The sequence below is a fragment of the Peromyscus maniculatus genome, chromosome 2 (assembly GCF_049852395.1).
Source record: "Peromyscus maniculatus bairdii isolate BWxNUB_F1_BW_parent chromosome 2, HU_Pman_BW_mat_3.1, whole genome shotgun sequence".
Classification (NCBI taxonomy): Eukaryota; Metazoa; Chordata; class Mammalia; order Rodentia; family Cricetidae; genus Peromyscus; species Peromyscus maniculatus.
Window position 1 is genome coordinate 164,423,732 of NC_134853.1, and position 24,431 is coordinate 164,448,162.

Below are 24,431 nucleotides of genomic sequence, written 5' to 3' on the forward strand. Positions count from 1 at the left end.
TAAAATATTATCTCCTCTTGTTTCAATGCAGACAACTGGGATTGATCACTCTGGGGGACTGTCACTGTGTCAATGATTCCCAGGATCTGGTCAAACCTGCCAGCCATGGCCGAGCAAGCACTATGGGCCAGAGGACTCTGGATGGCCCCTCTGCTTTCTTGACAGTCAGTCCATCTGACAGCAAGCTACACACCACTGGCCATATGGCCAATGAAGACCACTACAGGTACTGGAAGGATGATGAGCAGGAAGTATCTAGAGCAGATCTGGGGGTAGCACTTGGCTCTGTGTGGATAAAGGACCAAGTGGTTGAGGGACACTGGTGGAAAAGTTGACTTCTGGCCAATAACTGGTGGTTGAGTTGAAACAAACTCAGAGATGACATATGTCTGCAGTCACCTGCTTTGTAATTACATGGCTTTATAATCCTGCATCTTACAGATGCAGGAACACCAAGGCCATTGGCCCAGTAGCCACCTCTACATCTCAGTTTCTTTAGAAGGACAAGTGGCAAGCATCAGGCAGTCATGTGTATGGGTGTGTGCGCATGCATGCAGAGGTCAGAGGTCAACCTCAGGTGTCATTCCTCAGGTGTCATCCACTTATGGTTTGTTGTTGGAGAGTGTGTCTTTTACTTGGCTGGCTGGCAAGCCCCAGGGATCTCCCAAATCTGGCTTTTGATGTGGATGCTGGGGATTAAACTCAGGCCCTGTGTTTGCCATGCCAGCACTTTACCTACTGGGCCATCTCCTCGGCCCTCTGAAGGGAATCTCAAAGCAGCAGGTCCAGATTTTAAAAGGAGATTGCTGGAGCATACTTAATGTGCTTGGAAATGGAAACTAGAGAACGGGGAGGAAGTGCAATGTGCACAGCACCCTGAAGAGGGATGAGGACTTCAGGAAAGGGTGGGTGTCTAGCAGGCTCACCAAGACAGCTCGCCAGGACTATACTGCTGCCAGCTTTATTTCCCCCCTTGCAACAAGATGTGTATATAAAGACACTGTGGAAGGAGAGACGTCCTTCCTCAGCCTGACTACATGGGACTCACCATGGGCCAGGCCGTGGATGCCAGCCACGAGGTGCTCCCCACTGGTGGCTGCGTGGTATCTGATGTACTCTCGCTCCGACTGGTGCCGATTGTCCATGGTCTTCCCCAGGCCATCTGACAATGTCCCTGCAAACTAGAACAAATTAAGAAACAGAGGAGTTTCAAAGCCTCAGCATTAGTTTTTCTATTAAATACTTTCCCTCACTCTTACCATGAAGTCAGTAAGGTACGATTATCCAGAAAGACTAACTGCTGAGTTACAGACACTGTCTGGCCCAGCAGAGTAGGTCTTAAACCCTGGGTGGCGGACACAGGGAAACACGAGGCAGAGCTGCTACAAGAATTCCCTCAAAGCATTTACACAGCAGTTCCACAATACAACCCACATCCAAAACCAAAAGTCTGCACCTAAGACAGTCTACAATCGGAAACTTTTTGAGCACTGATAAAGCACTACAAATGGAAAATCCACACCTTGCCCCATGTGAAGGATCGCAGTCAGAATGTTGGTGCATCAGAAGTACTAAACAGTCACCTGTGAGGTGTGTATGCAACCCAGGTGAATTTCAAATCTCACATGTAAATAGTTGTGAAGCTGGAAAATCTAGAAATTTGTAAAGACTTATGGACCCAAGTACTTCAGGTAAGAGCTACTTTCCTAGTATCCCTGAAAATGTATTGAAAAGTTAAAGATGTGAGTTGGAGAGACGGCTTATCAGGTTGAAGTGCTTACTGAAGAGGCACAAGAACCAGAGTTCAAATCCCTACCGCCCATGTAAAAAGCCATTACTGCTGTACAGGTGCCTGGACCTCCAGAGCTGCGGCAGTTGTTAAGGTTAACAGCAGACTTCAACCCACGACTTCAGGTGACAAATCCATCCTCTCCCACAAATCACAGGATCTCATCTACCCAGGCATATTTTGGCCAAAGACAGCAGGGCTGCTGAGACTTGCTGGCCTCCAGTCTACCCCTAGGCTTAATGAGGGACCCTGTCTCAAGAAAATGAGGTAGAGGTTGACAGAGCAGGACATCTCCTCTGGCCTCTGTGTGCATGCGCATACACACACATGTGTGCATATACCACAAACACATGCTCACACACATATACATGATTTTTTTTTTAAATTTAAGTTAAAGGTTTAGACAAAATGGCCAGGGGTCAGGGGAGAGAAAGTGAAAGTTGGTATCCTTTGATATTAAGGACACTGCCCTTTGTGCTAAGAATCAGTTGGCTTCAAGGCAGGAAACATGCTCTATGGTTTCATATCAAAATCTCTGAAGAGGTGCAGCTTGGTGAAATGCTCACCAGCATGCACTGAGCATGGGGTTTGATGGGGAAAGAGAAAAGGTGAGATGAGCCTCCTCTGTAAAGCTATGTCTTCCTTCACTCACTCAGCAATTACCGAGTGCCCATCAGGTACCCAGCCCCATTTATCAAAGGGAGAAAAGGAAATGGGTGAAAAGATTAACAGCAGACTTGAACCCAGGACTTCGAGTGCAAACCCATCATCCCCCACAAATCAGAGGATTGTATTTACCCTAGCATACTTTACCCAGAGAAGCTGTCTCATCCATCAAAGCTGGATAAAAAGGACATAAAACTCTGTTTTGTCACCAGACAATTTGAAAAGGTTTAACGTGACAGTTAATAAACCACAGAGTACTTATCCTCATCATTCAGGCATAAAAAGAGAAGGGTATCAAATATATAATTAACCTTCTCAGGAAGGATTTACCAAAACAACTGGTTTAAGTGCCAATGACCCAGGACTAACCTCTTAGAAAACTCACAGGAATGTTATTTAGATATACAGCTCAATGGGAAGACTATAGGCCAACGGCCTACCTGGAGGACCCAAGACACTAGGCAGCCATTTGGGGGCCAACCTCATTCTGATTTGGTGGGGGTGGGGTGAGGAATGAGGGTTTCTGGGTGTGGTTAACACAGATCAGATCCACCCTGCAAGCCATCAGTCTGGAGGCTTCCCGAGGTGAGTGACAGATAAGTTCTGGACACGGGAAGAAATAGCAAGTGCTTCCTGGCGCCACTTATGGGAAAGCTCCTCCCACTCCCACAGTCCCACCCACACCCCCAATGCTGATGTGGTTTAGGGCATCCCTGGCACACCCTTCTGGAAATCTGAGCCCCATCAGTTTGTTTTTCAGCCCCACCTTCTCCACCACTCTATGACTAGTTACAGAAAGAAAGTTAATGAAAGTTAATCTGACAATTTCCTTTAGGATAATGAGAGGAATCATGGCAGATTGCAAAGCCATCACTGGGGATCATGGAGAACAGACTTTGTCCTTGGAAAGCCACCACAGGACAGAAGGCCAGGAACATGCACATTGGCCTGAGCCAGATGGCAGACCCTTCTTGAGCACTGTGGGAGCTTTGTGCTCTGAGCCTCCACTTGCACTGGGGCAAGGCGATTGTACCACGTGGCTGGCAAGATCAGCAATAGTAACTAGGAGCCTGTGTCCAGCTAGCATCCTCACCACTGTGAGGCAGTTGCTAGCCCTAGCCCGAGGGCAATCATCACCCTTTCAAAGGGTTAGAGCTGTGGCCAGCCACACTAGGGTTTAACTTTAACATCCTCTACTTCACAGCAGATATACGCAAGCCTCCAAACCAAGTTTTCAGAGAAGAACCACCTAAAGGTAGAGCACTCAGGGGATGGTGTTGGATGGTGTCCAAAACCTTTCCAGCTCTAACTTCAAGCAATCTCCACAGCGCATGTCTTTCCAAAGCACTGAGCCTGGCCCAACATGGACTCCACTGGGGAGATAAACACTGGCCTTGGAGCCTGTCCTGCAGCCACAGGTTTCATTGCAATGGCACTGGTGACCTAGATGCATTGGCCAGCACTGCACATATGGAGCATTAATCCGCAGTCTGTACCAAAGCCCTAGAGGTGGTAAGATAATGGTCATGTGGGCATGGCAGTGACGGTGCCTGCAGGACACACTAGAGCACCCGGGCTGTCTTCAGCATCTTGCTCAGCTGGAGAAGAGTAAGCACTGAGAAGAAAGTGTAAGTGAAGGCCACTTTGCCTTTTGTAACAGTCGACTAAAACGAAGATAAAAACCAACTTTCCTTCTGTAGTCGGAAGATTTCCTGTGTTCCGGCCTGCTGGCAGTAGGGACAAATCTCTCCCATTCTCATCCACCAAGTAAACACACAGAGGCTTATATTACAACTGCATGGCCATGGCTCAAGCCTTTTCCTAGCTAGCTCTTATATCTTAAATTAGCCCACAACTATTAATCTATGTATCACCACATGTCCTGTGGCTTTACCTGCTTCCCATTACATGTTGCTCCTTGGGTGGCTCGCTGGCATCCGTACCCCCCCCCTTCTTATGTCTCTTTGACTTTCCTGCCTGCCTCTAAGCTGCCTTTCCATAGGCCAAATGGCTTTATTTATCAACCAATCAGAGCAACACATATTTGCAGTGTACAAAGAGACATTTCCCCATCATCCTTCCTCTGAGAGAATAAGGGAAGTCATCTAGGAATGATACCTAATATGACCCTGTCTCCTTCTAAATCCCTTCCATGAAGCCAGTTAGATACTTGAGGCTCGGGAGGGAGCCCATGGGAGCTATGACTGGTATCTGGTTCTACAGCTGCCTTGCACCCTGCACCAGCAGGCTCCCAGTGATTCTCTGTACAGAGGTCCATGCTAACCCCCAAGAGAAGGTCAGCATCTCAAGGAGAGATCACTCTCCGTCCCAAAAGCCAAATCCTTCCAGATGTTTCTCTGATGCTTCACTTTTTGTTTGTTTTGTTTTTGAGAGAGGGTCTCTCTATGTGTGCCCAAGCTCGTGGTTCGCCTGCCTCAGACTATAGGCATGTAACACCCCACCTGGCTAGAAGCTTGACTTTTGCTATGAAAGATGTCTACACCTAAGTCAATTTACTATTCTCACTTTTCTGTGATAAAAACTATTTGTGCGGGCAGTGGTAGTGGTATTTGCCTTTAATCCCAGCACTTGGGAGACAGATGCAGGCAGATCTCTGAGTTCAAGGCCAGCCTGGTTTACAGAGTGAGTTCCAGGACAGCCAGGGCTACACAGAGAAACCCTGTCTCAGAAAAACAAAACAACACCAAAAACCCTATTGTGCAAGCCATCTAGACATGCTGTTTGTCACTTGTGAGTTGAAAGCATGGAGAGATATTCATGGGCTACTATTATAAAGGTCTTCCCCCCCCCCAAAGCAGCCTTTTAGTTTGGTTTTGAGAGGGTTCTGTTGTGGCCAGTGTACTGCTCTAGAACTCCTAATTCTCCTACCTCCACTCTCAGATGCTAGATTACAGGCATGTGGCATTTTGTCCAGCAGAAAGTGGATCTGAGAATAGAAAAAGGGTAGATATTGAATAAAGTCTGTGACCTACCCAGACATGTGCTGATGGGAGGCTGATCAGCTCTTACCAACAGAGACGTTTTACAGAAAAGAAAGCAAGGCCAGACAGATGATGGGGCACATTGATCAAGACAGTGGTCTTCCATCCCCTTGGGGACACTCACGTGATCATCTTTAAATCTACTTCTTATTCCCATCCAAGTGGGTCGGTAAAACATCCCACTGTCCATCCCTCACAGACAGCATACTGACATGCAGGCTGTTGAGGGAAGGGATTCTAGAATCATTGCTCTCTGTGCCCACAGCCTTTATTCGCTGTAGCTGGGACACACTCCCTGACCATGCCCTCAGCTTTGAAGGCAACCATCAACAGGGTGGAAACACTCACAACAGCAACAATGTCAGTGCTGAAGTGATCTGACCGACTCAGGGCACAGTCACCTCCCTCCCTCCCCTTGTCTCACTGTCTTGATAGAAATGAATATTGGAGTCTGACATCCAGAGCATTCAAAGGAGATGTGACTCTCAGAGGTTCTCGGGGAAAGAATAAGTCTTCAGGACACGAGCAACTTCAGCTTGGCTATGTGGCCAGTCTCAACACAGTGAGAGCCACTGGGGCCACCTAGAGGCTGGGACTAGGGGCAGTCAGAAGTGGGTTCTGTCTCCTGCCTTCACTCAGCTCAGGGGTATATGTATGTGTGGTGTAACAGAAAGCCAATCACACTTGAGTTCAAATTCCAACTAGAAAAGACACTTAATAGCAGAGAGACCGTGGACAGTGGCTTAAATCTTAGCTCCAAAATGGGCATTAAAAATATCACTTTGGAGAATGCAGAGAGGTTGGACAATGTGTCACAGCATTCACCACAGAAAGATATATAAGGGACATTTAATAAGACATGCTGAGCAGTCTCAAACCTCTGTAAAATGGGAATAAACATATTCTATAAGGTTGCTGTGGTATGACAGAAGATCCTCTAGTGTGGTACATGCTCTCTACAGAGGGATCTAACAGCTCCGGAGCAGAGTGTGCACTGGGCTACTAATGGGAAAGCTACTGGAATCCAGGAGGTCATTTGCAGGTAAGGCACCACTCTGGTGGTTATAATCAAAACCTCCACAGCACAGGGGATTTGCAGAGTTAAGTCAATTTAGCTCATTCAAAAAAAAAAAAAAAAGTTCAAGCCTACAAAAACACTTCAAGCTTCAAGTGAACGTCAGCCCAGCTAAGATGAAAGGTGTCAAGGAACAGAATGTCCTTCAGAAACCTGCTCACACACTTACAGTGGGTTCCCCTCTGGAGCCGAAGGAAGCGTCAGCACTAGCCACACTTGTGCATTTGGCCAACGTCATTAAGTTCTATAAAGCAGTGTTTCCACGAGGGTAAAAAGCTCAGGAGTACTTCAAGATGCCTATTCTTCTGAACAGCTAACACACACTGTGCATCAACACTCCAAAGTAATCCTGTTGTCCATATGCACAAAGACACTGTGGGGAAGCCTGGGCTTGGGGGCCTGGCTCTGAACATCTGACTTCAGAAATTTAAGCAGACAGTGGAATGGCATGAGGGAGAAAATTCCCACTGTGTCCTTCAGTTCTGTCCTGCTCATTTCCCTGACCCTTCCATGATACTCAGCAGGCATGGGTGCCAAAGGTATTTGGCTGGTGTAACAGGAGCCTAGGCTTCAGTTTCTCCCTGTTCTCTGGGGCTCTTCTTTCATAGTTATTTACCTAATGGAAAGTTCCTCCTTAAGATCCTTGCAAACTGCTGGTGACAGTATCGTCCTTGTCACCAGGGTAGGTGGTGACTGTATTTCACAGGAAAAGAGAAACAAGTAACAGGACTCTGGCATGGGGGAGAGGATTTCCCTTCACCCAAGGACAAGGCTGGACAGCTGCAGCATGACCAGCACAGTTCCAGGTCCCTCAGCCGTGCCCAGGACACACCATCAGAATGGCTATCTCCATGCTGTGCCACAGGCGGGCAGGGGTCCTGTGTGGTGCTGCCAAGGAGGCCACTGTGTAGGAACAGAGCAGTGGCATCTGCCTGTCACTAACATCCTCTTATAGTGAGAGTCACCTAGCTTGTCTGGACCTCAGTTTATCTTGCAGTTATTCATCAACCCCCTACTCTAGAGGGTTTCTTTGAGGGGTTCCAGAAGTAATTAAAGCAGAGTGCTGGGCCCAGTGTCTGCCCATCAATTTGAACAAGTTTCTCAGAAGCACTTTGGGTTTTTAAACTCCAGAGTCATTTTCAACTTTGCTGGTAGCTTCAAGTCAGTTGTGACCCGAATCACTTCAAAACCAAGATCCTAAATCATTCTCTTCTGTTTGGTATCATTAACAGTGAAAACTGTTCTGGGGCTGGGAATGCCACTCAGTGGTACAGCACTGACCTAGGCTCAATCCCCAGCACAACATCCAATCAGAAAGAAGCAAAGGGAGGGAAGGAGGGAGGAAGGGAGAGAAGGCTTTCAAAATGTTCTTCTGTGAGTTTTGTCTTGACATTGAACCTTTCTGCGATATTTATAAACAGGAAAGTTAAAGGAAACAATGACCCCGAACCAGTAACTGCCACTGAGAAGAGGCAGACCAAACCGCTGTCTGTCACTTGGCCCAGGGTAAGGGGTGGGGCAAGTAGGGATACACATTTAAACAGGGGGCAAGGAATAAGTTGGGGCCTGGTGAAAAGGGGGTATTTAGGAACCCCAGATTTCTGTCCACAGGACACAGAGCAGGTTGTTCCCAGTTACGATTCTATATGGTCACAATTCTACATGGTCCTGAGAATACAGGCCTGACGGGAACCCTGAGAGTAGTGAGGCATTTGAAACTGGGCCTGACACTCACTCTGTGTCAGCGGCACCTCCAAGTCCGTGACCTTGCTTTTCTCCTCCTCCATACTCTGGACTCTTGAGGCCCTCCAGCCCTAGGATGTGTCCTGTGTAGCCATTTCATGGACAAACACTTATCAGGACAGGCCACTCCTTCTCATTAAGAAACAAAGTTATCCACAGGCACCCGATTATCTCAGCACACAAGGTCTAAAGGCATCCAGTAAGGTACAGCCTCGAGACTGCCGGGGTCGTAACTGGCCTGAGGCACACGCCAGCTGAACTGGCAAGTCTCTGCTGTTCTGCAACTGTGACCCAGTTATGAACTCAGATGTTGTTTCAGATTAATCCGGAAGCTCAGAGTGGTTTGAAGCACTTCCATAATAGGATTTAGCTTTTTCTCTCAAAAGGACTGGTAGGGTTTGCTCTAAGACTGAAAGAACACACAGCAGAATGGAGGCAGGCTTGGGAGAGTGACCTCAACAGACCAGAGGACGGGGCTCAGTCAAGTCCTAGGGGTTTCCCACATGGATTAGGAGACGCATGTAGGTACGGTGCCTCTGTTTCTCATGTTTAATTTAAAAACTACATTGATTGCCAGACAGGGTGGTACACACCTTTAATCCTACGACTTGAGAGGCAGAAGTAGGTGGATCTCTTTGAATCTGAAGCCAGCCTGGTCTACATAACGAGCTCCAGGACTGCCAGGGCTATGTGGAGAGACCTTGTCTCAAAATAAAAACAAAAATTACATTGATTGATTGATTTACTGGGGGTTATATATGTGCTAGTGTGTGTGTAGAGTTCAGAGAACAATTTGTTGGAGTCAGTTCTCTCCTTCCACTATGTGGGTACCAGGGACTGACTTCAGGTCACCAGACTTGGTGGCAATCACCTTTACCCTCTGAGTCATCTCACCAGCCCCAAGTGCCTCTGTAAAGACAGTCGTGTATGGAACTTGGATCTACAGTGGCTGGACATGCTGTAAGTAGGCTTTCCTGGCAGATGACGGGCGTCTGTGTTGATTCTCACCCACTGCTGAGAATCCTATGACACAGAGGAAAGCTGAAGGTGGTTCCAAACAGCTGTGCCCTCTTAACAAGATTTGCAACAAATACCAAAGGCTCTTACCCAAGTACTGAGCTAGATTATGAGAAAAAAATGCCCTCTGTAGTAGTCACAGCATAATGCCTACCTAGGTGGGTGAATTAGCTCCACTCTAGGGAGGTACATGGACTTCATTTTATTATTATTATTTTATGTGTGTGGGTGTTTTGCCTCTAAGTACACCTGCATACCACATGCATGCAGTTCCCAAAGAGATCAGAAGAAGGCATTGGACTCCCCTGGGACTGGAGCTATAGGTGGTTGTGAGGAGCCTTGTGGGTGCTGGCTTACTGGACCTGGGTCCTCTGCAAGAGCAGCAGTGCTCTTACCGACTGAGCCATCTCTCGAGCCCTGCCACACAGACTGTGAAAAGGAGTCCCAGGCCACCTGTGACACTAGCTAGCATTAACTAGAATTGAAAAAAAACTCTCTTTAGGAACTTTCTCCTTAAGAACAGTGTCTTCATTCATGAGACAAAGAAGAAAATTTTGTCTTAAAATTTTGTCAAAAATTACTTAGTGGGACCTTAGCTAGAGAAGCCATCCTGTGAAGCAACCCTGTGACAGCAGCTGTGAAATCACCTAGTCTGGTCCTCACAACAGAACAGCCACAATCCCCACTTAGGAAGAGTAAGAATCGCCAACAAAGATGCACTATGTGCTCCTCCCTGAAAACAGGTTGTCTGGAGAGGGAACAGGGCTGGAGGTTGATTATTCCCTCTGTGGGAAAATGCCTTCCAGAAGGCCATGAAGCTCACAGACTCAACGTATCCATCTTTCCTCTTGGAGAAGTGAAGCTGCGAACTCCAACAGAACTCCTGGTCTAAAAGTGATCCAAGTCCATCCAGGCTCCACCCTCCCTCCTTCTCTCCACCCTAGTAGGTCCTCTTGTCTCCCCAGAACCCTCGGCTCATTAACAACAGCAGATTATTTCCAGGGAAAGCAAGCAGTTTCTGGGAACATAGTAACCTGTTTGGGGGTGACATTTGGGGACAAAAGCTGCATTTGGGGAATGCCCTGCATGGAGCCACTGCTCACTTCAGGGTGGGGAAGTGACCAGTGAGCAGGCATGAATACCCATTGGAAACTGTCTTTGGCCTCTGGAAGAGCAAGTTTAGTCTTTCCTTTAGAAAGGGAAGGAGAGTGAAGATCTAAGGTATTGAATTAAATCTGATCTACTTCCCTGAGAAGCTTGAGGCCAGACTCAGGCAAAAAGACAAAAGAAGGTTCTTGATAAGATGGAACCAAATGTCCCCACCCTGCAGGTGAGTTAAGACAAAACCAAACTCTCGGCTTAGGTATTCCCTAAGATCACCGAGGAAGGACTGGCTTCGCTCAGGACTCGGAGCTGCCAAAGGGCTTGCTTCCTAGACACCCATCTTTTCACTGTAACCTCACAATGGGGGGGGGGGGAACTGGCTCACTTTTAAAGGGCACTAACGTGCCAGGCATGGTGATGCGAGTTTGTAATCCCTGCATTAAAAAGGAGGATCGTGAGTTTGAGGCCAATCTGGATTAAATAACAAGACTCTACCTAAAAACAACAATAATAATGATTTCACAAATAAAAGGGTACTGATCCAGCCAGATGTGGTGGGACATGTTTGTAATCCCAGCTACTTGGGAGGCTGAGAGAGAATGATCACTTTATGAGTATGAGTTACACATCAGCCTGACCAACAGTCCACGACCTCATCTCAGAATACAGTTCTAATCCAAGGCATGAGAGCTCCAGCTTCACGGCCTGGTCATTCTCAAAGGCTCCCACTGTTAATAAAATCACCTTGTGGGTGATATATATGATGGAGGTGGGGGTGCAGGTAGGGCATGAGCATAAGCAAATTTCTCCAAGTCTTCTCTAATGGTGACTCATTCTACTCAAGTTCAGGACATAATTGGTCAGCTACAAAGTTTGAAGTTTTGGGTGATGAGGGTGGGCACACAATCATGCTGAGAAAGTCAGGGCCAGGGAGTCCATCCTGACAGACAGTCTTGACAGGTGTGCACCAGGGACTCTTCCTTGACCATATATGCCAAGGAGCCCAACTTCAAGCCTGAGTCAAAGGCCCCAGCCTGCCTCCCAGCCCAGGTGCTGGGCAAATGACTTCAGTATTAGGACTCTGAGCACTGGAAATCACAGGCTCCAAGAAGCCACCAGGAAGCTACCTGGCCTGAAGTCTAAAGAGCTGCAGGAAAGCAGAGGTCACGTGTGCCTCAAGATAAATGGCCTCTTTTAATGCTTACGTAAAAAAGAAAAGTCCCAGCCAAGCTCTCTCTGGGCACTGTTAGCTGTGCTAAGTAGAGAAATGAAAGGAAGGATTTTCAGAGAAGAATCTACAGATCAAAACAGATGAGATAAGGGCTTGGGGGTGAAGGCCATGAAACACACTCCCATACGTAACAAGCTCAACTTTCTCCATTTCAGGCCACATCTAGTTTACCTATATGCTAAAAAGATCACCAAGCAGCTTATGGCTAGTCAAACAGGGTCTGAGAACTTCCCAGATGTAGTTTGACGGTCAATGGAACACAGGGTACCTGCTGAGCCCCACATTATGCAGAACAGCTCAGCTGAAGACAGACCCACCACCTCTCTTCCTCCTGTGGTCCAGCTGCTTCACTTCTGGGCCCTCAGTCCGCTGCTCTAGCTTCGGAAAGCCGATTTTCTGCTGTGGCTAGTGGGGCACTTGGCTAATGAGAAGTGCTGTGGTGCCCCGGCAGAGCCGCCCCGGCCATGAAGAGCAGTCTGGTGCACCTGCAAGCCATTACAGCAAGCAAGCAGACACAGCTCCCTGTGCTGTGAGCTCGGGTGGGGCGGGGCACCAAGGTGGTTCACCTGGTGCTTGCTGCCAGGCCTGATGACCGGAGTTCAATCGCTAGAGCCCACATGGAGTGGATTGACTCCTTCAAGTTGTCCTGACCTCCGTATGAGAACACATACACTAAATGAATAAGTAAATATATGTATATATATATTTTTTACGTGAGTCAGGTCTCCCACCCACAGGCTTGAGAGGCTGTTGGTTTGGTTTGTCCTGACTGTGCAATGTGTGACCCTTTCTCCTCAACATACACAATGCAATTGCAAAATAATCCTTCTATGTAGACCACAGGTTATCATGATACAGTACTAGGCTCCAAATGTCGAACACTTAGGTCTCTTATATTTTTATTGCCCATGGGGCAAACAGTGGACCAGTCTCCTAACTAGCCCAGCTAGCTGGCACAGCGTATCTCCCCCACCCCAAGCCTTGTGCTTCACACACATAGTCCCTCCTGTGAGCCCCTTCCTGTCTACAATCTATTGTCTGTGTGGCACCCATCTTCAAGGCTTTCTCCATGCCAGCCTGGCCTGCCCCAGCACTTGGACGCTTGCTGAATACATGGTTCCCACCCTCTTCTTTGCTATTGTGGTGCCCCTGAGGGGCAGAGACTTGGCCTTTTCCACCAATATCTAGCACAGAGTCTGGTGTTTGTAGCTGTCTATATACAGTTGTGAGCTAAAGGAAAGGCATGAAAAACAGCAAACCTGTTAACATGTTAACATTTGCACAACTCTGTATTTAGTTAGGTCTGTGTGCAGAGCTAGAACAAGGTTCAGGTGCCTTGACATCTGGGCTGCATGCTTCATCCTAGATAGGGAAGCAGCAACTACAAAAGCACACACACACACACACACACACACACACACACACACACACACACACACACACACACACCATCTCCTGTACAGCAACACTGAGAAACAAAGAGAAAAGCAGTTCACAGATGACAGCATTCCATGTGGTCTGGCCCCTTTCTGCACTGTGACCACACAGTGCACAAAGAGCATGCAGGTGGACAAGCTGCCTGCTCATTCTGGCAACAGATTACGAGAGACAAAAGCCAAGGAAATACAAAATTAACATTGTTGTCCTCCTTATCAGAGCATACAGAGCCAGACATGGCCACAGTCCTGGATGAAGAAAATGGGCTTCTGGCTTTTGCCTGGAATTTCCTGGGACTGTTATCAGTAGTGCAGAACTAAGTTAAATGTTTCTTTGCACAAAGTTATGAGAAATGGATCAGACGCAGTAAGGAAGGCTTCTGTGAGAACAAAACTGCTTTTAAAAAGTATATCATCACGGGCAGATTAGGATAACCCAGGCCTATAAATACAGTTAACTGTCTACTGGAAATGATGGGAAGAATCAGGTTAAAGTAACGCACAGATGAGCAGGAAAAGCAAATGTTTGCAGGTGACTTGTGTTTTCTGAAGGGGGTGAGTGGAACATATGACATGGGGTTACATTAGAACTGTGAGGTACTCTCCAGAATGTTCTCTGGCATTCAACCCCATTACCTCATTGCTGTATCTCTGCCACTAAAATGTGAGCGTATGTGTGGAGCTAGTTACTCAGAGCCCCCAGTGACGTCTTCTCTGGAGAGCAGGTGATATTTTTTTTCCCAAGCAAAAGGGAGAACTATGGATCATACCCCGTGTACACATTTGTTACTGGACATGTAAAAGTAGTAAACGTTTGAGACTCAAGCTGCTGGCCTGCAGGTTTTCAAGGACAGGGTCAATGCAGTGAGATGTGGTGGTACATGAATTCCATGAAAAGAGCAGTTCAAACCAATAAATACAGTTCAGGCAGAAGAAACAGCAATTTTCGATTAGGCATGTCCAAACCCATAGACTCTGTTTTCTTGTTTTGAGGAATTAAGAATGTGCTGGAAATTTGGGGAATGTACTCTGAATCTTTCTTCCTCCTTATGCACCACCCCCTTCTCCTTCCTACCCTCCCTTCTTCTCTCTCTCCTGCCTCCCCCTCCCACCTCCCACTCCACACTGTCTTTATTAGCTCTCATGCTACCCAAGTGGCCTGGCTAGGCTAACACTCCCTGACACTGGCCTATTGGCCCACAGTGGGTCCCAGAGGCAGGCCTGATTAGAGATCCCTTGAGCCCCTGTGGCTCTTATCTCCACAGATGCCTGAGGAGTTTGGTATCTTCTCTCCACGCCCTCCTGGGAAGCTGGCCCAGCAGGTGCCCATTGGCAATAGTTTTGTGTTACAGGCCTGAATGAATGATCCCCGCAGGAGCTGCCGACTGTTTTCACAGACACAGAGGCAGTCAAAAGTCCACCGCGTGAACTTGGAATGACCCCAGCTGCAGAGTCACTGGCGGGTTCATCCGGAGGGCAGGCACGCTTTATTAAACAACTAATACTCTTCACAGATAACTTTGAGAAAAAGCAAAAGTGTTAACTCTTTGCAATCTTGCTCTGACAAAACACCTCAGCTGTGAAGAGACTCGGATGGAGGGGCAAGCAGGTCTGAACCAACACGAGGACATTGGGACAGATGCAGCCCAAGCAGGACAGGGCTCATCTGTCCCAGAGGGGGGCATGATTCAGTCACCATTTGGTCTGCTGGTTTGGCAAAGTGTTCTGGATTAAGGTAAAAAAAGACAAAATGCTGTGGCTGGGAGTGGCCTGACAGTGACAGTCCTTGGCAGAAACCAGGAAATCCGGGACACAGACATGTCGAGCCCACCCTGGTTTGCTTTGCCCACTCCTGGCACTCACAGAAACACAGGAGAGCCATCCAGAGCCTCCTGTGCCAAAAAGGAGACCACAGTAAACCAAGTCAACACCCAGCACTAGCACTCTGCTTCCAGCAGCATATGGAACTCCTTCCAGAAGGGAAAGGAGCTTCAGCAAAGGCTCGTGGTTCAGAGAGCCATATTCTCACCAAGCACATGGCCTTTATGCTCTCTGGGCCAGGTCCATGACCTAAAGAAGACAGGCCCATGCTTCTTCCCACGGCAGGCCACTCCTAGATTCTCTTTTTATGTAGACTTTAAAACAAACTAGCGACAACAGTTGCTGATAGCAAGACACAGACAAACCATGAACATTTGGAGAACTCTTCGGATGCATGTAACCAACACTTACTTTAGTTTGGGCATAGAAGACTATGTGCCTATTGAAGTTCATCTCTGCCTCAACTCACCAGCTGTCCTCTAAACCTGGTTATGGAAGGGCTTCCTACTCGGCTTTGTTTATAGGGGAGGTGCAATTTTTCCTGGGTTTACTGGCTGGATGAGATCTTGTTGAAAGACTAGCTGAGCAAGGTGCTTCAAAGCAGCCCCGCCTCCCTCCCCACGCAGGTCAGGGCAACAACCCGAGGACATTATCCATACTGTACACAGCACAACCCTAAAAACACAGGAGGAAACTATTTAGATCCTTGTCCTCCTTAGTCTGTTGTGGAGACAGTCATGGAAACACATCAAATCCATAGAGAGAATGCTAAACAAGGTGCTGGGGACATGGAGTGGTGGGTAAGGTCTGCTGTACAAACCTAAGGACCTGAGTTCAGAGTCAGGCATAATCATTGCAGCCACCTGTAATCCCAGTGTCAAGGATTCAGTGGGAAGTGGGATGGATGCTGGGGTTCACTGGCCTACCAGTCCAGCCCAAGCAGATGAGTTCTAGGTTCAGTGAGAGAGTCTGTCTCAAGGGGGGGGAGGGATCCAAGGTGAAGAGCAATAAAGACACCTGATGTCAACCTCTGGCCTCTGCACATGCATGCACAGACATCACACATGTATACATATAGGCGTATACCACACACACGTATACAAAGTTTAAATATTTTTTAAAAGGAGGTGCCAAACAGATAGCTATAACCCCAGGGCTCTGATCTCCACTACTTTTCACCCCTTCCCTTCTACAGGATAAGAAGCAGGCAGCCACAAGCTGCCCACCCAAGGGCAAGGTCAATCTCTGAAAGCTGGCCCTGGAACTGACGAGCTGACCCCTCACAGGATCTTGGTCTCTCTACAATGGTCTTGGAGGGCTCGGTGCCAATCTTGATGTTCTTTCCCACGTCTGCTATCCTCAGTGTGTCTCAGAAAGAGTCAGAGGTTGTGTCTCCATGTACATCTAAGAAAGGCTGGCTCTCCACGTCCAGTCTGCTACCAAGTATGGTGTTTTCACACGGGGTTTATTACGGACCTCGAGTTTGTGTCTGTGATACTAGCTTGATGGGACTCAGGTGGCAAATTTGTCCTGCGCTTTTTCCCGAGAACTTTGGTCATTTCTTCAGAGACCTAGCAATTCATCATGACTGCTAATTCATTTGACTTGATCGGTCTCTGCTGACAATGACTCTGTAGTAGTCTAAATTTTCACCTGCTCAGGCCATGGAACACTAATGTCACTGGAAATGCGCTGCTGGGATCCACCTGCCTTTGTTTCCCTCTGGCTGCATGGCTGCGGCCCAGTGTGCCCACCTGGGATTGCAGAGTCCACCCTTCCCAGCACAGCTGTGAAGAGAGGGCCCATCTGGGAAGCGGTGAGGGCTCCTGGGGGATATTTTCTGAGTTCCCTGGGGAAGCTCAGTCCAGAGGGCAGAGAGGGGTTGGCAGCCTGGCTCAACCCTAACTGCCCCATTTCACGCTGGTGACTTACTTTCCCACCACTCAGAGGAAAGTGATGACAGCCTGGCCTGCTGGCCCCATAGGGATGTCGAAAGCCTAGTGAGCCAACAGACATGAAAGTGTTCCTGCTCCTGAGGCGGAAGCAGCGCTGCCTGCTATGGGAACAGCCCGAGGCTGTGGAGGAGTCCATTGTCCTGTGCTTTTCTGCAAGCTCCATTTGACCCTCCAGAAGCTAATTACCTGTACTGTGACTCAATGTTTTCTTCTGTCAAATGGGGATAATCCTTGACCTTTAATGTCTAAGTGTGTAAAGATCAGATGGTGACAGGAGCATGCTACAAAGGATAAATGTCTATAAAACTCCACAGAGCTGCTGCACCTACTTTTGTGACTACCATAAATAACCCTTGTCCATTTCCCAGTTAACAAAAAAGAGGAAATCACCCCACTAGCTACAATACCCAGCTTTGACCATCACAAAGGAAACAGAATTGAAACAATGGTTTGGTTTTGACACCACATTCTGCTTAACATTCACTTTCACAAAAACACTAGAAGTTTAATGCCTCCAAACTAAGGTTTTATTCCATAAATTTAATTTGCCTAAGTATTTCCCTGCTAAGAAAGCAAACAGCTCTTTCCCACCCACACTTTTATTCACCAGATCAAGAGGAACTGGGTTTATTTCCCCTTCTTCCTACAGTTCACCAAGGCTTCCTGCCATGTTGGGCGGAGCCAGGGTCTGCTGGCACCCAGAGTGATAAGTCTTTGCTGTGGACTATGCTATATAAGACTGAGGGCCAAAAGGGCTGGTGAGACAGCACATCCTCCAAGTCAATGTCCCCGATATAGGGTCCTCTCTATGTCTCCAAGACTGGCCTTGAACTTGTGGTCCTGCAGCACACGGGTACCCTGTTTCTATTTTGGTTAGCTGCAAGCTTCAGATATGTTTGGGGGCACACTTGTAAATCAACCGTTCCACAGTTTCTGTTTATGTTACATTAAAAACTAAACAACAGATAATAAAAAGCAGGCCGGTGCTCTATTTTATAACTTTGCTGAACATACACAATGCAAAAAATGCCAAGCCAAATAAGAGACACCCCATACAGTGCAACCTGGCTCACTTCCATTTTTCCTACAGCAAATATTTACGGCTGGTCACAAGGAATATTGGCCAAAAATGTTGTCAGATAAGATCTTTAACCTCAGACAACTTGAAGTCTACTCAAGGATGCAACAATAAGCAGACATCTACATTCCTTAATTCCTCAGGCCTCGACCTCATCCTAGAGGAAGAACAGGGTGCTCCTGCCCTACGGCCTCCCTCAGCACTTTCCCATGTAACTGCTCTCAGTCTGCACAGATCCCACTGCAAACCCACTCTTTTCTATTCCACACATATGCTCTCCCCACCCCTCTCATACATCACACACACACACACACACACACACACACACACACACACACACACACACTACATCGTCACCATCTTCCTTTCTTCAGTATTGTCCACAGTATCTGGCAACTAACTCGATGCCAAGTATCTGCTGATGGGTACTGGAAGGATATGTACCACTGCTTATAATCCAAGGAAACATGGTTGCTGCTATAACAGAAGTACAAAGTGCCATGGAAACTTGTACTTTGTACTTTTGTGGGGAAGTGGCACTTTCTGGGTGGCATTTGAGCTGGACCTTATAAATACAGAGTCTCTGGCTTGAGGTACAAGATGAGCATCACAACCAAAGGCAAAGTGCTGAAAATAAGAGGAGGGAGAGCCGGGCAGTGGTGGCGCACGCCTTTAATCCCAGCACTCGGGAGGAAGAGCCAGGTGGATCTCTGTGAGTTTGAGGCCAGCCTGGTCTACAGAGCGAGATCCAGGACAGGCATCAAACCTACACAGTGAAACCCTGTCTCAAAAAAACCAAAAAAAAAAAGGGGGGGGGGCGGGGAAGAACAACATGCAGGGAGAGACTGGGACAGCTGGCTTTGTCATCCTCTTATCTTTACCTGACACTCCAGAAGCCTCCTAATGTTTGGCTTATGGTCACTCTCCTCATGCTTATTACACATTTCCTTCCTTGAAATGCATAGGAGGGCTTCCCCCCTGGAACTGAACAGAAAAGGAAAGGACACATCATATTTCCCACATGCATGTTGAGTGAGTGTGGTGTCCTTCTGCTCACCTATGGCCATGATGGGGTGCCCTTGGTTCCCTACCAGCTAGACCTGGGCATGTTATCATCCAGCTATGAGGCAAGGCAAAGAAAAGGTCTATCAGTTAGCCTTCTAGAAGTACCTTTTCCTTCCATGGTCTTTTTCCCCCAACACTGTAGAGATTATTTAAAGTAATGCTGTGATATAAGCTTCAATTCTTCCAGCCCCTCCATCCACAAAGATTTTGCTCCCATCTGTTTTTATCTCCACTTGGCTTTTTATAATTTCTCAAATATCTCACACAAATATCACCATGGTCATTTTGCTTCCCTCTTGTTTCTGAAACTCTCTGCAAGGGAGGACCTTGCTAGCAAGGCTCACAGAGGGCATTGATGGGAGAGACTCCAACATGGGCTCACGCTTGTTTCTGTAGTACAAGGGAAGACTCAAGAAACAATGGCGAGCAAAGTTCCAGGAGTGACTCAAGAAACAATGGCGAGCAAAGTTCCAGGTGAAAGCCGAAGCTCACCAGCCTCTGTCAGTCATCTTGATGGAGCTACTTCTAGATCTGAGGCTTCCTCTGAAAGGTAGTGGGGTGACACCTCCCTGCCTTCAGACGTCATCAATAAGTAACTAGACAGGCAGAGACTAGTGGGAAATGGTGAAGCACCAATGAGCAAGGTCTTCACTTTCCTCCAAGAAGCAAATACAGAACAGGCCAACAGGACCTACATAAACCTCTCAAAATCAATTGCTAAGCACCTGAAAGCCATGTGCTTACAGAACTCAGAGACAAACTTGTCTCTACAGAGTTTAAAAGGCTATGGGAGAGACCAAGGGGAGGAAAGAAGGGAGGGAAGAGAGCCACTGAGAAAAACAAATTAATGTTCTGTCATTAGTTGATAGTAGGGAAGTACAATGTTTCCCAGTTTTAGGCATTCTGGGCTGATGTTAAATATTATTTTCTTAGATTATTTTTAATTGTGTGTGTGTGTGTGTGTGTGTGTGTGTGTATGCTTGTGTACATAAATATATGCGTGTGCTTAGATGTCCATGGAGGCCACAAGAGGATGTCAAATCCCCTGAGCTGGAATTACAGAACTGAACTCAAGTCCTCTGCAAAAGTAGTAAGCACTCTTAACTGCCAAGTCATTTCTCCAGCCCTTAAATATTAGTATTTTTAAATGGCATTGTAGAGTGCTGAAAGTTGTTAAATAGCACAGAGAAGTTAAAATTCAGCTCATCCACTCCAAGGAAGAGAGCACCAGGACAAGGGTCTGAAGACAAAAGCCAGGTTATACATAGTGACCTTAAACTATATTGACCAAAAAAGTACTACTTCTAAACAGACAGAAACTTTTAGCAAGGATGATTATAAAAACGGAGAAAGAACTCAAGGAAAATAGAATCTTCCAGGCCCAGTGATCTTGATCTTCAACTGTCAAAAATTAATTGATGTGTCCTTCAGAAGTTCACAAAAATTAGCCAGGCATGGTGGCATATATCTTTAATCCCAGCACTCTGGAGGCAGAGGCAGGAGGATCTCTGTGAGTTTGAGGCCAGCCTGGTATACAAAGCAAGTTCCAGGACATCTAGGGTTGTTATACAGAGAAACCCTGTCTTGAAAAACAAAAATTAATTAATTAAGTTAATTAATTAAAAAAAATAATAATAATAAAAGAAATTTGTGAAAATTGAGTACGGTTCATTTCAACTCATTTGGTACAATATTTAGGGGAATATCAGATACAGATATGAAGGACAGGAAAGTGTATTACTAAGCCTGATTATACTACATTTCTTTTGGTAGCCATCTTTGTACTTAGATAGAAAAACCTTGGGGAAGACAGGCTTTTTTCTTCTTCATCTTTTCAGCTTCCCACCCTTCCACCACACAGCTGCACCTCTAGTTGATGGGGTGAAGACCTTTGAAATATGTGCTGCTCACTGCTAAGACAACTTCGGGACCCCACTCTTGACTGAATGACAGTACTAGGAAATGTAGGTTTGTCATCTACCTTCTGCCAGGCTGGGAAGCTGCCTCCTCAGCTGAAGGAGAGGAATGCCAAAGCCGTTCTTGGGAACCTCGGTCACTTGGGATTCCCATGCCACTACTCCACTTCCCTGTGCCAAACGGGCTTCTGACCACCCAGATGTTTTAAGATTTGCCTGAGCTAGGATGGGTCAGTGAGCATCAGAAAAGTACCTCTAACTACATGGAACTTAACTAAGGGAATCCTTTTAGCCTTCAAGGTTATTAAAAGAAAATTAAACAAAAATTTTGATGCCAAACATATGAGTAATTTCTCCACATGTGACAACCTGAACATACCCCATCTGAGGCAGAAAAGGAATCCTTCAGGTGACTTGGGATCAAAGAGTTTTTGAAAACTGAAAATCCTACATTCTCTAAGGGGTAGATCACTGTCTGAAGCAAATTTCACTGAACTTAAAACCATGCCAACTTAAACACAGTAAAACCCAATGCTTACGAGAAGCTATCCACCTATTTCTCGCTTATAGGTACATGGAAAAGCTATTATGGGGATAATCAGCTCAACAATAAAATGGAACAGTCACACGTAATGACAAAAACAGACACAAGTCATAAATTGCCGTTCCCCTTCAGAATCCACACAGAACATTCTTTTGTGCGAAGATCTAACTTTCTCCTTGAATAAACAGTGCGTTAGTCTCGTCTGAGCCCTATAAATACACTGCCGGCAAAACAAACACAAACAAATGCTAGCTCCTAAACAAAAGGCAGCTGGACTGCCCTGCCTGCTGCAGGACCACAGCGGATAAGGCGGGTGCTGGGGCAGGGCCTGCCAGAGAAGCTCTGGAATAGGAAAGTCCACTGATCACCGGGATGCCCCGATCTGGTTTCCTGGGACACAGGGTCAGTGGGGGGGAAATGGCTCAACTGCACCCTGCTACCCCAAACAGGGGCAAAGAAGTGGGAGAAAACATCATCTGAGGTCCTAGTTGGCCTCTGCAGATGTCACTCAAGGCCACTGCCCTCTTCTCTACCTGCCCACATTGATCTTCAGTGTTGCTAAAACCATCAAGCTGAGGGCAGGCAGGACCTTGGTTTGTTTTGTTTTCTGAGACAGTATCTCACTCAGCAGCCTCTGCTGGCCTCAAACTCATGATTCTCCTGCCTCAGACTCCTGAGTGCTAGACTTTGATTGGACTGGGGGGTGGGGTATTAATAACAACAAATGGGGTGGGGCGGAAGTTGGAAGGGGGACAAAGTGGGGCCATGAGGAGGAGTTGGGAAGAGGGAGTGGTAGATGGATATGATCAAAATACATTGTAGCAACATATGCAATTTTCAAAAGAAAGAAAGAGTGATCCAGGAAAGGTAAAACGTCTACAAGTGTCTGCTAACTGGAGTCAGCCCTTACCTCTGAGCTCTGGTCCCTTCACCGACACACTAACAGTGCCTAACCTGACCGGGTTACCTAGACAGCCAAATGTCACCAGACCAGAGCCACCTTTGCAAGCACCAAGCTCTGACTCCTGTAGAGAGGGTGACCACAGTCCCCCAGGCCTGCTGGTGAGAGCACAAAGGGAGACAGGCCAGCAGCAGACTTACCAGCTAACAAAGCAATGTCCATGTCCAGTAACAAGCTTCCAGAAGGAAGCTAGCAGTTGTTAATTGTCTTCTCTAAGCGCCTGCAAAAGGACCTTAGACACACAAGGGGAGATATTGTAGGGGAGGGGGATTAGAATCAGCTGGACTTCGATCAAGTCCAACCCTGTCATTTTTAGTCCCTTGACCTTGAAAATGTCTCCAAGTCCTTTAAGCCTCACTTCCTGATTTGCAGGGTGGAGATTAACTCCACCATGGCAGTGTGTGACAAGGGCTTTCTGTCTGTCATAGAAATGACAGACAGACAGAAGGCTTTCAGTAAATGTTTGCAAGGGAAAGTGTGCGTCACGCAGCCGTGCTATGCTCCGTCCCGGCACCAGCACCTTTCCCTGTCAGTGCTGTTGGCATCAAGAATGCCACGGAACCACCAGCCCTTTGTCAAAATCACAACAAACAAACTGACTTCAACACCAGAGCAAAGCCGGATGGCTGACAGTGACTCAGTGAGGGGCAGGTCAGCTTCTGCCCTCTTCCTCCCTGGAACTCAGCACTATAAATACACCCCCACAGTGTACCCTCTGCACCTCCTTCAACTCCCCCAGGTATGCCGAGAAGCAGACAGAACAGCTCAGCACGGCAACCCTGAAGGTCTGGTTTCAACCCCCAGACCCACAAGAGGACAGAGAGCTTTAGCGCAGCCACACATACAGCAGCATCAAAGACGGTCTGGCCTGGTGTCAGCAGACAGACTGGCCCATGTCAAGTGGGAGCCTTCTTGTCTTGCAGCTAGATGGACTTAACTTTTCAGTAACAAATCCAGAGTTCATCAAAATAAATTAGAAAGCAAGTTCCCTCAGTAGCCTGTGACTCCAACACTGTTCCACTTACTGAAGACAAGAAGAACTCATGAAATACGCTGACACAGTTAACAAGGTTTGCAGTCAAGCGACCCTGGCCCTGGAAAGCCCCTCACACAAAAGCGATGACACTATAAAGTATGATAATCAATAAAACTTAATAAAAAGCTTTAAGCAGAGTGTTTACAATGGGAAGTTGCAGGATATCTGCTGGCATGGAGTCCAGGCTTGGAAGCTGAACTGTAATAGATTGGAATGCACATGGTCAAGAGAGCAGCCTGAGAAAGACTCTGGAGAGATGTGTACAGCCTTTCAGACCCTGGCTCTGACTTTACCTACTTCCAAGTTGTACTCTAAAAAATTCTCTTCCTTCTTCTTCTTTCTTTTCTTCCGAAAGCAAGATTTCTTTGTGGTGAACCACAAGGCAAACACTTTTGCTATGACAGAGTAACACCACAGCCTCAGAGACACTGATCTGAGGAAGACTGTCCTCCCTGGTGACACTCTTGAAAAGACACTCATTCCCTGCCCTGTATACCTTAGACAGGACCACATACAAAACAGAAAAATGATTCAGCTGCACCTTTCACCTGCTCTACAGCATGGAGTGAGGTGGGGGTGGGGGTGGGGTGCCCTGCCAGAGCCACTTTTCTTCCCCGCAGCCCTGGGCCTCAGAGGAGTCAGGTTCCCTTCCTGACTGACAGGACAGTGTCCACATGAACAGATGGTGGAGCAGAGAGGAACCCGGGAAACAGGCTCTCTGGGAACAAGACGAGCTCCCAGACAACTTGCACACGCCATGGACCAGCTGCTGCACTCAGCCACCTTCACACACAGAACCACTGCTGAACACCACCAGTAGACCATCGTAGTGGCCACCAAGCAAGATGCCAGGGAACCACAGGAGAACAGCCCACTGTCCTCCCACAACTAGGTTCACATGGCTTTCAGAGCCTCCCTCTGTGCTATTGGAGCCCATTAGATCAAACTTGCCATGGAGTTGTGGGGATTAGTTGGTAAATCCCAGGTAGAAG

The 24,431-nt window shown here is 47.3% G+C and overlaps 1 protein-coding gene across 5 annotated transcripts in view; it reads right to left on the bottom strand.

The window, feature by feature from the left end:
• Positions 1 to 24,431, bottom strand: part of Vps13d (vacuolar protein sorting 13 homolog D) — a 233,810-nt gene that overhangs the window by 47,653 nt on the left and 161,726 nt on the right. For all 5 annotated transcript variants that reach the window (XM_076565634.1, XM_042272539.2, XM_042272538.2 and 2 more), the window contains one exon: positions 1,049 to 1,181. In XM_076565634.1, the coding sequence (XP_076421749.1) occupies positions 1,049 to 1,181 (133 nt within the window). The remainder of the gene's footprint in view (positions 1 to 1,048; positions 1,182 to 24,431) is intronic.